Raw genomic sequence first — 15185 nt, 5'->3', positions numbered from 1 at the left:
GGTCAGGGCGGACGAAACAGGTACCGCCAAACGCCAGGGACGGCCCGGCCTGTGGGATACGACAGGATAATCCCCATTTCTAACTGAAACACCAAGACGTAGGTAACAGCCTTCTCAAAAGATGAGAAGGCAGTGACAGTGAGAAAAGAAAGAACAGAATAAACCCAAGAGACAAAAGGATCAATCAGTAAGACTTGAGTCTCTGGATGATCACAAACTTTGGACAATTTGTAAGGCAGGTTGGGGGATGGATAAAAAGGGGGCAGGATCAAGAAATGACAGCACCAAGAGCCGAGGTAAAGGAATTAGGGGAAAGCCAGTGTTCAGAGAATGGAAGAGAAAGTGTAATTCTGACCAGTGAGCATGAGATAGGGTTTGAGACAACAGGAAAGAATCCAAGTAGAAATGCTCACAGACACCCCATGGAAATGATTACCCTAGGACCCAGATTGCTTTGGAGGGATGATAAAAGGTAAGAGAACAGAAGGTTTCCAGAGACCGGGGAGTAAAATGAAAATGAAAAACAGGTTCACTGATCTGCTTTAACCCTGCACAACAAACCTTCTCAAAGCGTCTTTTCATGTGTCCCCATTTTCTTTCTCCCATCCACTCGGGCTCTCACCCCAACCAATTCGTGGAACTAGTTCTCGAGTAAAGAGCCATCCTCTCTCAACACGCCCTTCACCCCAGTCTTCCAAAATGATATTTTTAAAGATAAATCTGGTAAAAAACAAAACGGAAAAACCTCCAGAAGTTTCCCTTGGTTCTCAGAATAGGGCAAAGGTCAGGAAGATGGTCTATGAAGATGTTTCTAGCCCTGCCCACACTCTCCTCTACTCCAAACACAAGCCTTAATCTACTTTCTCAAAGGCATCATGTTCCCACCTCCAGGCTACCTATGAGCATCACAGGGCCTTTGCACATGAGTTTTAAAATACTGAGTACTCAAACATATTCCCAGGATCATGTACTACCGTGAAAGTGTTCACGCAACATGAAATGTTGGCACTGTGTTGTCCCATTTCACACTATGCACAGTGAGTGAAATGATATGAAAAAACTAGAAGGACATGGAAACCTGAACTGTAACCATCTGGACTTGTTCATTTGGAGGAAAAGTATTTGCAGTCCATTCGGTGAATGTGCAAAGTGACAAGGTCTATCAACAGGTGCTCCAGGGACAAAGTGAGCCTCGGTCAGTGGAGACGTAGAGAGCCTGCCTGAGATCTGGGTCATGTGAGAAGGCTCCTCATCAAATCCCAGTCTTCTGGTCATTCTGTAGTGGAAAGTGCCAATCTCACAATGGTCCTCTCTAAACATCAAAGATAAAATGATGGGAAAACTAAGACTGAAGATGAACAGGTTCTCTGTGTGGCCCTGCTGGTAAGTAGCTTTCAGCTTTGCAAACTCAGACAAACGTCTTAATGTATCCAGGCTTGAGTTTCCTTAATTCAAAGTAGCAAATCTCATTACTCGTGGTCATAGATCTCTCTCCAAATTTAACAACATAAAAGTCAGTCTTGATCTCTGGCCAACAGTAAGTGAAAGGAGGTGTGTGAACTCAGGAGTTAAAAACTGGATGAAGTTTACATCATCAGCAGTATTTACATTATGCTGATTTTCATCCAATTTTAAGCACCATGATGGTAAGGAACACTGTTATTTTATGTCCCTAAGAAAGTAACAGTATTAATTATAATGTCACTCATCATATGACATAACCTGGTATTAGTTGTGTTCAAATGTGCATAAAATGTTTGTCTTAACATTGAGAAAATACACCAGTTTTTATATGGAAATATAGATTCTGGAAGAGGAGCCAAAACATTTAACCTTGGTGATTAAATACAATCAGAACCACAATTAATTTGTTAACCCTCCTCTCCTCTGTGAACAACAGCTAACTGTGTGAACAATCGCTAAATTTGGACTAAACAGCTAGAATCCAGAAGCAAATTTAAACAAAGCCCTATGACAACTAATAGAAAATATAAATGCTCTTCTTTAAAGAACAATTTGTTGGGGTACTAGGATGGCTCAATCGGTTAAGCATCCAACTTTGGCTCAGGTCATGATCTCACTGCTCATGAGTTCCAACCCCAAGTTGGGCTCTGGGCTGACAGCTTGGAGCCTGGAGCCTGCTTCAGATCCTGTGGTCTCCCTCTTTCAGTCCCTCTCCCACTCTTTTTCTCTCAAAAATAAATAAAGTATTAAAAAAAAAAAAAGGCATCCACAGCTTCATAGTAAAGAACAATTTGTTATAAAAAGGGCAACATAAATGCCATCTAGTAATTATCAACTACATTCTCCACATTTCTCTGAAGATTAATTGCCTACTTAACAGGAGAAGAACTTACCCCAATGTCTCTAACCAAAGAGAGATCTGAGCTGTGACATTTGGTGAAGACAAGTGTGCCAAGTAAAAATATTTTATTTCAATAACTGCACACATGGGTAAAACGCTTTCAAAAAACAAGAACTCTCTATTTCTAAAGTAAATGTTTTATCCTTTCTTTCTCTGACATTTAAGATTTGCCAGCTGCCTAGAGTGAATACATTATGTAAAAAATTAAAGAAAAAATTACATTAGTACAACATGTGTTTGGGATTTCAACATACTGCTAAATCATGACATTGCAAATCATTATGCCTAGAGGTGACATTTAATAAATACTAGTTGAATGACTATCCATTACATGCCAACAAAAATGCTGACATTAGGGGTGCCTGGGTGGCTCAGTCGGTTAGGCCTCCGACTTCGGCTCAGGTCAGATCTCACGTTCGTGGGTTCGAGCCCCGCGTCGGGCTCTGTGCTGACAGCTTAGCTCAGAGCCTGGAGCCTGCTTCCGGTTCTGTGTCTCCTTCTCACTCTGCCCCTCTCCCTCTCATGCTCTGTCTCTGTCTGTATCCAAAATAAATAAAACATTAAAAAAAATTTTTTAAATGCTGACATTAAATCTGGAAAACATTCAGAACTGTATTTTCAGATATCTAAAAATAACATGAAATTCACAATTTTATATCCGTGGTCCTATGTGTAGTGAAGAAAAGGGTACTTTTGATGCAATGCTAGATACCATAGCTAATGAAACTATTTCAATTCACTGAAATGTCTGCAAAGGGCTTCCGTAGATTAAATTGAACTGTTTCCATCCTTCACATGCAATACAGGCTTCCCCGGACACATTAACCCCCACATGCATCTCAGAGTCTGGTGGGGGGGAAGTACACTGGCTAATGAAAGGGAGAATGTTCTGTGGGAGGTATGTGCACCACATACATGAACAAAGAAAGCACCGCATTGTTTGTTATCTAGGAGTTTCGTTTCTTTTACTCACTCTGTTGACTTAACAACCAGTTTCACTAAAAAGCTAAGAAAGCAAAGCAAATAACCTAATATACAATACCTGGGAGCACACACACAAAAAATTATGACAACTTCTTGTAACAATTTTTAAGTAAAAATATGTTAAAATATATATGTGCATACATGTGGACATTTATATAGATGTATACACAGGATAAATTCATAGCACACCAAATAATTTACCTTCACAAAAGGGAAAAGAACATTAGCAGGGAGTGTGAGAGAAAGCACTCCAGTTTTACCACTAACTACAGGGACACTAGCGCAGGGAAGGTAACCCAACCTCTCTCAACGTGGGGTTACGCACCGGTTAAATAAAGATAGCTCCTAAATATCTCCTTAAAGGGCAGTAATGAGAAGCAATGACAGCATGGAGTAGTATCTCCAACCACTATCAAATGCATTTGTGAATTACTTGTGTCTACTTTTCAGTAGAAAAGTCAATCATGTGATAACTAGAAACTTTGGATCCAATTGAGTTTTTCAAATGAAAAATAACACTTTAGAATTCTAGATAGATTTAAAAGCGGATTGCTGATATGTATCTTTCCTTAAAAATCTTATGTTAAAAAAAGTATTGGGGGGGCACCTAGGTGGCTAAATCAGTTAAGCATCCAACTCTTGATCTCAGCTCAGATCCTGATCTCAGGGTTGGGAGTTCAAGCCCCCGGATGGATGCTACACTGGGCGTTCAACCTCCTTTAAAAAAAAAAAAGTATTTTTATAAAATGTCTAATAGGTTTCCTTATCCTTTATAATAATCAAAGTATTGTGTTTAGAAAAAACTTTAAATTTGTCTTATAAAGTGTTCATCTGCTTATAGACAGAAAAGTTACTTTAATACTTCAACAAATGATAACGTTAATCACACATCAGGATCCACAGAATAGAGGCTGCCTGGCCCACAAATCTAAATCCAGCCCAGCCTGCACTTATGGGAAACACCTGTCAGGAAATCCTAACACACACCAACCACAATCTCCCAACTCAGCTTAGCTAGCTTTCCTTACACTAAAAACAGGACCTGCTAGCCTTGTAAGAAAATCCCTGACCTCCTCCCCAACCAGGCACTGTTTCCACATCACCTCTTCTGTGCTCCAGCAAATGGACTAGTGCAAGAATTTCTCGGGAAGAGTGTTCCACTGCTTCTGAAGCACCGTATGCCCCAGATCCACGGATTACTAAATACACTGTGTTATTTTTGTCATTTGACACAAGTAATTCACAAATGCTACCTTACCAAAAGCACAGAAGACTCAGAATAGACAGTTTTGAGAGTAATGAATGCAGAACACACCTAACTCTCTGGGGCACGTATTAGAGAACATGTTTTCTCTTTAAAAACTAGTCCAGGACAGGGGTGCCTGGGTGGCTCAGTCGGTTGAGCGTCCAGCCACAGTTTGGGTCACGGTCTCATAGTCTGTGAGTTTGAGCCCCGCATCGGGCTCTGTGCTGATGGCTTGGAGCCTGAAGCCTGCTTTGGATTTTGTGTCTCCCTCTCTGTCTTCCTTCCCCACTCACACTCTGTCTCTCTCGCTCTCAAAAATTAAGATTTAACAATTTAAAAAAAAAACTACTTCAGGACAACAGATGTTCTTGATCACAGAACAGCAAAGGCTTTGAAAATCTTTGCTACTTCAGAAAATTCAACATATTGAACCAGAAGTCATTTCACAGGCTATTGAAAGATTTTAAGTCACTAAAATATGCACACTGTAGGTGCTTCCTCTACAAGAAAAGTTTTTCCTATATGTAAATAAGGAAAAGTTTGGGGTTTATTAAATATTTATTTATTTTGAGAGAGAGAGAGAGAAAGAGACAGAATCTGAAGCAGGCTCCAGGCTCTGAGCTGTCAGCATAGAGTTGGATGCAGGGCTCAAACTCACAAGTGGGAGTGACCTGAGCCAAAATAAAGAGTGCAACACTTAAACAATGGAGCCACCCAGGCACCTCTCTAATAAATAAATATATTAAAAAAGAGAAAAAGGGGCACTTGCTCACATGCTCTCTCTCAAAATAAACTTTAAAATAATGTATAAGCAAAGCTTTGATTAGAATTAGAAACCGTAAACAGATGAGAATTGGAAACAATAAACTAAACAAAGCAGCTTAAGACCAAAGCCCATTATTTTTTTAATGTTTGTTTATTTTTGAGAGAGAGAGAAAGAGAGAGAAACAGAGAGAGGGAGAGAGAGAGAAACAGGGAGAGGGAGAGAGAGAGAAACAGGGAGAGAGAGCAGGAGGCGCAGAGGGAGAGGGGGACAGAGGACCCCAGGCAGGCTCCATGCTGACAGCAGCCTGATGCAGGCCATGAGAGCATGACCTGAGCTGAAGTTGGACGCTTAACAGGCGAGCCACCCAGGCACCCCAAGACTAAAGCCCGTTTTAAAATACCACCTACAGTAATACCACTGGAATCCATAGGATAATCATACTAAAACGGCATGTTATAGCAAATTGAGAAGGCATGCATGAAGTAGTAGGTTTACTGAAAGGACACAGTTATCGCCCCCTGAATGTCTTAAAATAATGCAAATAAAAAGTGCAGATTCATCTCTGGTATAATCAGTAACACCTATATAATTACTTAATTGAAAAGGATGGGGATGGTGGGGAGAAAAGCCTAACTTGATGGCTAAGAAATTTACAAATGCACCCTAGATCTGTTACATGACCTTACGTGCTCATTTACTGTTCCTTAAGCCAAGATTTGAACACAAATATTCTTTCGAATATTCTCCTGTCTCTATTTCCTTCAACTATGCAAAAAGAAAGCTTTTGTTTTTTAAAGTATAACCCATAAAGAACAAGAATGAATAAACTGGTCTCTAGCTCCTGGATGGAAAGGAGGGGAGTGAGGAAAACACTCTCTTTTACGTCCAGCCTCCAGTTCTGGTTCCAACTTTTACTGTCCTGATCTTTCTCGACTTACAGCAGGGTGAATCCCGATGAACCCATTCTGAAGCTGGAAATATCTCTGGTCAGTACTGCATTCAACACACCTAACCTACCCAACGAGCCTATCGTGCATGTGCTCAGAACACTTAGTCAGTCTACACCTGGGCAGCATCATCTAACACAAAGGCTACTTTGGACTGTATTTATTGACTGTACTGAAAGTGAGAACAGAATAGTCATGTGGGGACAGAACTGCTCTAAGTGTGTTGATTACTGACCCTCATGATCACAGGGCTGAGTGGAAACCTCAGTACTGCCAGGATCATACCATGAACATGAGCCTGGAGCAGTTCAAAATTCAAAGTATGGTTTCTACTGAATATGCACGGCTTTCGCACCATCATAAAGTTGAAAAACCGAAAGTCAAACCATTGTAAGTCTGCACTGAATTACATAACATTTACTTTTTTTTTTTTAAGTTTATTTATTTTGAGAGAGCGAGTAAGAGAGAGCAGGGGAAGGGCAGAGAGAGGGAGAAAGAAAATCCCAAGCAGGCTTTATGATACCAGCAAGAGCCCCAAATCCAAGCTCAAACTCACGAGCCATGAGATCATGACCTGAGCCAGATCAAGAGTCAGACACTTCACTGACTGAGCCACCCAGGCGCCCCTGAATCCTTTAACACTTAAAAAAAAAAAGTCACTTACTATCCCTGAGATCCACTTTCTCCATCTATAAATTAAGAGGCCTTAAGGCCCCTTCCACCTCCAATTCTAACAGCCGGTGGCTGAACCAGAGAGCCTGCCCAGGCCACAGATGAGCGGCCGCCTCCAACGTGGCTACTCCCAAGCCACAGGTCCCGCCCAGTTCCCCTCCAGGGTGGGAGGCTCCCACTGACAGTTAGCTCTGACGCAGCCACCTTCCCAGGCTGGGCAGCAAGGAATAAGCACAGTATTTTTCATCTAACAGCAAGGTTAGCTACTTGGAGACAGTGTAGTTTCATGGGTTTACCAAGCAGACCAGGAGATTATTTACAGCTTAAAATATTTCAGAGGAGATTTCATGACAAATCCGATCAAACAGCCATTAGATTTCTACCCTTAGAACAAGATTTCAGGTATAATTTGTGAGGGCCTGTATACTTAAATCATTCTCAGAGTCATTTACCAAACACTGTTTGAATGTCTACTCTATCTAAATTCCAGCTTTCCAGGTATGGTGGGCAATACCAGCCTCTGACCTCCAAGCTTTCAGAATCCTTTAGGGGGAAAAAAGCATCATAAGCAACCATGTAGATTTTGGAGAATTAGGTTTACGGAAGTGTCAGCTATGAATACTGAAAACTGTAGTTTTTATATAAGGCATTTCCATAAAAACTGGCCCAAATTCAACTGGTAAGGAATACTTCTCCCTGTGTGCCACACTGACAGGAAGCTCTGTGACCCACAGGATCAGGGATGCCAAAGTCACTTATAAAAAGGTGAATGACAAAAAAACAAACCAATAATGGGGGGTTTTACAAGGAAGCAAGGCCCAGGGCACTACTGACCTCAGACTCCACGCAGCCCATCTCCTGACAGTGTCACAGCAGGTTCAGAGTGGTGGTGTGTGACACCCCCAACAGGTCAACGAACAGAATCTTCAAGTTCAAAGGAACTTTGAGATTCCCCAAGTTCAACCCAGCATTATTTTCAGAATACTTGCAAGTACGTCGTAAATTATAAAAGCACATAAAAAATGGATATAATTAAAACATACTTGAATCAGTTATCAGGAAAAACCACATAACCAGGAAAAGGAGCACAAAAAATGTAAAACATTTTAAAGCAAATACTTTCCTGCTTGTCGTCTCTAAGTCTTACAGTTTCCTTATCTGATGCCCATTCACTGTGGTGCTGGACACAATGTACACAAACCTTAGCCGAGTGTCTGGCACACGATAAACCCTCGATAACTGTAAACCACTATCTTATTACACTCTAAGTACTTTAGTGGAATACATATTCCATTTTCAAATTTCTGCACTTATAAGATATGGGAGCAGAGGGTAATGGCTTGAATAAACTGAAATGAAACTCTGGAACGGGCTTTTGTTCTTATATTTGAGTAAAAGCAACTCCCAGTCTTCCTGGAATTCATACAACTCATAACAAATATGAAACCACGGTTCCCAAAGGATTCCTACGCAACCCCACAGCCTCTTATGGCCTCAACGACTCTCTGGATTTCTCAGGAAACTCTTCATAAACCCTGAATAGTGTCCTGGCTCTGAAAATAATAATCCTCTCTACCCCCACCTCCCATCTCTCCGTATTGCCCCTCAGGGAGAAAAATGTACAAACTCATGATACTAACAGAGGCCACATCTAGAAGCAGCAATTTCCCCAGAGCTTGAGTGCTAGTTACCAGAATTCTTTGGCTCAAAGGACTTCCCACCATAGGAGCCCATAAAACAGGCAAAGCATGGCCAACTTTGGCTAAATGTCTCCCAAAGCAATTCAGCATCTTTTATCTCCTACCAAGTGAGGTTTAATCTCAGCGCTCTGCACGTCCCCTTCCAGTGGTCAAAAAAGGTTATTAGGAAAGGATGTGATCTTCAATAACTGATAGAGAGGTGTGCCATGTTGTTACCTAAGTATTTCCAAGCCAACTGAGTACAAAGCCTTCAAACCCTGGGATTCTCAAGGCTGGCTACACATCAGACAAGGACATAGAGGCTGTTACACTATACTTGAGTCAGAGCACCTGGGTGGCTCAGTCAATTGGACATGCGAGTTCAGCTCCATTCATGATCTCACAGCTCTTAAAGTGGAGTCCCTTGTCAGGCTCTGTGCTGACAGCTCGGAGCCTGGAGCCTGCTTTGGATTCTGTCTCCCTCTCTCTCTTCCCCTCCCCTGCTTGGGCTCTGTCTCTCTCAAATATAAATTAACATTAAAGAAAAATTTAAACTATACTTGAAGCTACTGAATGAAAATGTCAGGTGGGGTCCCCAGATAGTGTTTACTCTGAGTGATTCCAATATAGGCGGGGTTAACAATCGGTTCTCTGAGTTAGTCATTGGCATAAAGGTAGGACAGGCATTTAAGAAGGACCAAAGGGACTTTCTGATACCCCCGAATTTATGGTAGCCTGGCAAATGCCAACAAGTCTGCTCTTTCTCCCTGTCCTGCACTACAAGTTAGAGAGGGGGCATCACCCCACAGTGGCCACATAGCACGAGGACTAGGAAGACCACAATGCTAAGGACTAAAGTTGATACGTCACAGACTTGTAGTCAATCCAGCTGGGTCAAAAATTCAACTCTGTGCTCCCAGGAAGCCAAACCAAAATTAAAAAAAAAGGCAACATAGTCAGTGGTGATTCACATTGCCTATTATAACCCAAAGCAGCATATACATCAGGAGTGCTTAATAATATTTATTACGTACATAAAGAAAGAACAGGCGCTTAATCTCCTAATTACTCTTCACTAGGACAGAGTTAATTGTGTTGGAAAAAACTTGTTGGGAATCAAAATGATAATAGAAGCAAAAGTAACCAAAGGACAGTGAGACAAAACGCCAACAGAGGGCATTCCTCTTACTAATTACAGAAAGAAAAACTGAAAAATCCCAGGGAATTCCTGAGGCCTTGACTCCTATGCGGGTGAAGTTGTGACCTAGTGGTAAAGACTAGAAGATGCCTACCACAAAATCTAGTCCCCTCCCCCCTTTCTCTTCAGTAACAGAGCCCTGGTTTTACTTAGGGTTACTAGCTCTGCGCCATCTAAATGCCTCACTTTTCCACCTTTCCAACTAAGGATCAGCCACAGTGATGACATTTTGTGATTCAAGCAAAAACAAGTCTCACGGGATGCTCTGGGGGTCTCCTCAAGGGCAAGGGAGACATGCCCTTGGGTTCTTCCTGCATCTTGCTGGCTGGAGTCATGTGAGCCATGAACACGTGGGCAGCTCCTGGGAAGGGCACAGAGGTCTAAAAGGACTTCAGGGGCCCCCAGAACAAGTCTGGATTTTTCCAACTCTAGGCCTCCCCAAACGAATCCCAACTGAGATAGTAACCATAGCTGCAAAGTTCAGGAAAGCCATGAAAACATAATCCTTCCTAATCCAAATGTGGGTACTCCAAGCAGCAGACCTGACTGCTACTGTTTATCACCATACTTACTATGTGCACCTACTATGCGCCACTTTAAATGTATTCGTTACTGTGTTCGATCCTCACACATGGCCTAGGAGGCAGATATTACCCTCATGTTAAAAGTGATGTCACAAAAGGTTTACAGAGTTTAACAGTTTGCATAAGGTGAAAAAAAGCTGGTTAACCACTAGACCTGGAGATCCAATCCAAGTTGAATCAAATTCTAAAGTCCACACTCTTTCCATTCATCATGTGGAATCTGCAAGGAAAATCCCATGAATTTATCTAGAACAGATACCAGTTTCACAGTTAGTAGCCTATAGCTAACATAGTGTCACAGGCTAGCCTAGAAAAGGCTTTCAACACTGTCTTTTTTTTTTTTTTTTTGTCCCTTTCAAAGTCAAAAGCATTTATAAGGGAACTTATCAGGGAACTACTTAGTAGTAATACTAACTTCGTAGTTCCCTGATAAGTTCCCTTATAAATATAACTGCCCGTTTAATTTAACATGGAGGTTTCAAATGATGTGACCCATTTAATTACTGAACTGTTCTCATTTAAAGTTATACTGTGAAGAACCAACAAATAATAAATTCTTTTTATATAGTTCTATATTTCAGTCATTTAAACAGAGACTATATGTGAGGCCTTGAAGAGCTTTTCAAACCAACCAGTAATGAATTCTGTTTATATATTTTGTATTTCAGTCATATAAACAGAAACTATATGTGAAGCCTTGAAGAGCTTTTCCTTGCCTTGAAAAGATGTCTCTGAGTCCGTCCACCATATAACCACCTAGCATCTTACCCTTCCAACCAGGAAGAATTATTAATCAAATTCCAGGAAGAGACGCCTTCAGGCACAGGGGTCAATGCATCTAGTGAGCCCAGGGCGTTCCCAGGTTCAGCACTGAGAGTCCGGTGTCCTGGGAACTTCCTCAGACCCAGGAAAATCTGGAGGAATGGTCACTCTATCACCTCGGGGTACCATATAATTGCACAGTTATGTCTTCAACAAGACTTACTAAAATGTGAGTTTACAGTAAATTGGAGATGAGCGTGATTATAAAGTACGATTTTAAGATACTTAGGCAGCTAAGCAAAACGGAATTATAAAGCTCTACATATTCGTGCTTAACCAAGAGAATGTTGCTGAGAACACCAAAAGTTTGTCAAATTCTTCAATGTAATGATATTCAACATGTCTGCCAGCATCCATATTCGCCAGTTAAACAACAAGCTCTGAACAGCATGTATTTATGCACAACGAACAGCTCATCTACACATAAAACTGAGATACTATATGGGCAAAGGATAAAAGAGGAATCAGCTTTCTGAGTGTTAAAGTACCTCATCTCTGTGACATGGTGGAGAAGTCTAATTTTGAGGTTTGGGTTCTGCGGTATCATGATTGGCTAGAAACTCTCGCAAGAGTAAAACAGGAAATCTGTCAATTAACGAGGTTGGACCACACTAAAGTCCTTTCTGACTTGAACGTTCCGAGACTCAAGTTCATCACTGTGTGAACCCCGTGAAGCGCGTCAGGCTGCAGGGTCACAGGACATCCCGAGGCTCCAGCTCCGCCTGGTGATAGAGCCTGGACTGCTGACGAGCCAAGCGCTCACCGTAATTATGTTTAACAACACCTGGACCAAAAGAGCGCATATCAGAATTAAAAGATAAAGGACACATTTCACTTCATGTCAGGTATTTTACTTAGTTTAGCTACTAAACAGATAAATGAACCTTAAGTTTTTCAAATAGGAAATCTAGAAACTCTTTAAACTGTCCCTAGTTACTTCAGCCATGTGATAGCACCATATCCTGAATATATACACAGTACTTCTCTTCACAAACTCTCCGAGCAAGCCAAAGGAATGAACACGGTAACTTAGAGAACATCTTTGTAGTTTGAAGAACTACAGAAAACATTCCAAACCAATTGCTGCTTGTTGCTCAGATGTCCCAGCACCAGGGTCTTGTAAGCAAAACAAACAAACATCTGAGCAGTTTAAGGAGTGCCAGAAACAGTCAGGAAGCTTGGTGTTTCTTTATTCTGACAACTTTACTTTTATATATAAGAGAGATTTTAAAAGAACATAGAAGTGTACAGGCACTTCCTGTTCAGTCAATAGGTTACTATTTCTTAATCTGGGAAGACCCCCCAAATTAGATAAACATGAAACTCTGCTTCCTTCCAAAGATGGATTGTTTTAGGTAGCAGGTACATACGGAGTTATTTCTCAATCACACTTCTGAATTTATGGGGATGCATCTATATGCCAGCCCTGGGCCTCTTTACCCAATGCTACCAATCATTCACAAATAACAGGTTTAGGGGTACAATGGGTGCTGTGATGCTGACGACAGCTTGCTGAGCGACACTCTCTACCTTGGCTTCACCGGCACACCTTTCTGACAAGAGGCAGCAGTGGATAATACTAGGGAAGCCAGAGCCACGGTGCTCAGGAACCTTGGGCAAATCACTAAAATCTCCCATGCTCTCAGTCTCCTGTTTGCATCATCTGTGGAATGGCGTTAATAATTTCACACGTTGTAGGTCTATTAAACTAAAACTACATAAATATTCAAGTGGGCTTTGTAAGTGCTACTTATAATATATAATTTAATCACCTGAGCTGGCAAAAGTCGTCACAGTTATAATACTGATAATGCATTACTTTACCACCTGAGTTGGCAAAAGACTGCATTTCTGACATAACGAAGCTGACCCTGGGGTCACAGGAGTTCATAATCTATCACAAAAGTCTCTTAATAAAATATTAAATACACAAGAAATAGTTGTTAATTCAAAGGACAATTCCAGCAAAGTACTAACTATAAACTAGAAATAAGTAGAATTCTCCAGGATTATAGCAGTTAGAATGGTTTATTACTTGAGCCTTATGCTAGAAATCACATAGGTGATTTTTAATGCCAATTTTATACATGCTCTCACAGGCCTTCAGCATAAAGGCGCTCATTAACCATTACGTATGGGTACAGTTCATTCCCCCAATAACACTTCAATGCTAACACTTTTTCCTTGTGTGCTTTTCAATCTAAAATGCCAGATCAACAGCCTCTCAGCTACAGTCATATTCTCATTTACATAAAAAAAAGTAGAAAGGAATGGAAAAACCCACCAGATCCACAGCCCTCTACCACTACAAAGAAAAAGCAGAACGAAATACCAAAACCAAAGGCAAACAGTACTTTTCCAAAGAGACAAAATGTTCTTAAAAATCCTGTTTCCAAAACTCAGAAACACCAAAGGAACATAATACCCTTTTCAAACAAACATGAGGATGATTCTATCAACTAAAACATAACCAAAACCCTACAATGGAATGCTTACAGTGTCCTTCATACAATTATCCTTGGACTACTCTAAAAATTAAGTTTTGCAATATGGAATCTGTACAACTTAACTTGGAATTGTGAGTGAAAACAAGGTATGGGAAATACACTATTTCCCTCTCTTGGAGACTTACCGACATCCTTGCAGCAGGAAGGCCTACAGGATCTAACAAAAAATGTTTGAAAATTGAGACTATATTTTCAGTTAACCCAAAGCAGTTTTAAGTGAAGCCAATCTCAAATTCTTAAATACACTTGCCCTAATTTCTTCTCTCACACACCTAATGTTTTCTTACAACATCAAACTATTGTGGGATATGGATAATCTTTTTAAAGATTACATAACTTCTTTCTAAATGATACCAACATCCGAGGCTAAATCAAAAACACTAAAATACGAACAGAAATGCTAGTATCCATTTTTAACAGAGATTGAAACCGCTTAATTTTCAGAGTTGTATCTCAGGAGTGACCTTCTCAATACATTACTCGGAATCATCAAACAGCAAACACTTCAGGCTCAGCCAAAGTAAAGGCGGTGAGTCATATTATAACAGTAAAGGCAAGGACAAGAACTAAGTGACTTTTAACTAAGGTTAACTTTTCTCATTCTCTTAATATTCTCCAGGTTGGGTTGCTGTGTTGATATCAGATCGTAGTCCAAGGAAGCATATTTATCTCAACTATCAGGACCACAGCGGGTTTTATCCGGGAGTGGGTGGTAGGGAGACGCCCGAATAACCCAACTTACGAAACAACCAAAGAACAGAAAACTCAGAAAGCACCGGCTCCCACCACCCGCTTCCTCCCTGCTCCTCTCTTTTGCTCTTACATCCGTGGTTAACTTTCAAGACAAAAGCAAAGAAACCTGTTGGAATGGATTTTTAAAAGATAAATACCCTATGTGAAGCAGAAATAAGTTGCCTTAAGGAAGCTGTCGACCCATTCATTTACATACAGCCCCAGAAAATTCACCCACATGTATTTCGATCAGCGAAGATGTAACCAGGTGATCTGCAGAGAAGATGGGATCTAAAACAAGTCCCAAAGACGGCTACTCTCCCAACAGAAAAAAATAATAACGTGGCTCTTCACCCAGGCAGCTTTAGAGACGCGGGCTCCGCAACTCTGGAGGTGCGGAAATTCAAATGAACCCGGCCGCTCACCAGCGCAGCATCTCCAGGACCAGGCAGGGCTCGGCCCGGCAATCCCACCCACTGCGCGCGCTCTACTTGCTGAGCAGTCCAAACAGCCCCAGGCCGGGGTGTGCTGGCTGCTCCGCCCAGAGGCCGATGGGGAAGCGAACCGCGAAAGGGATCCGCGGGCGGGAGAGGGAGCAGGAGCGCGGAGCTCCAGCTCTAGGCGGCAAGGAGGCGGGCTGGGAGCGCGGGCTCACCTGGCGCGGGGGGCGGCCGGGCGCACGC

General features: G+C 41.5%; 1 protein-coding gene across 4 annotated transcripts in view; it reads right to left on the bottom strand.

The window, feature by feature from the left end:
• NAPEPLD (N-acyl phosphatidylethanolamine phospholipase D) overlaps positions 1-15179 on the bottom strand; it is a 43959-nt gene extending 28780 nt beyond the window's left edge. Inside the window, exon 1 of one of the 4 annotated variants that reach the window (XM_029927807.1) lies at positions 15158-15179. Coding sequence is in view for 1 of the 4 variants with exons in the window: in XM_029927793.1 (XP_029783653.1) it covers positions 14928-14938 (11 nt within the window). In the remaining 3 variants the exon portion in view is untranslated. The other 3 variants (XM_029927793.1, XM_029927799.1, XM_029927816.1) reach the window with 3 other exon arrangements.
• Positions 15180-15185: the final 6 nt, after the last annotated feature.

The sequence above is a fragment of the Suricata suricatta genome, chromosome 2, assembly GCF_006229205.1.
Source record: "Suricata suricatta isolate VVHF042 chromosome 2, meerkat_22Aug2017_6uvM2_HiC, whole genome shotgun sequence".
Taxonomy (NCBI): Eukaryota; Metazoa; Chordata; class Mammalia; order Carnivora; family Herpestidae; genus Suricata; species Suricata suricatta.
This window is presented reverse-complemented; position numbering and strand designations above follow the sequence as displayed.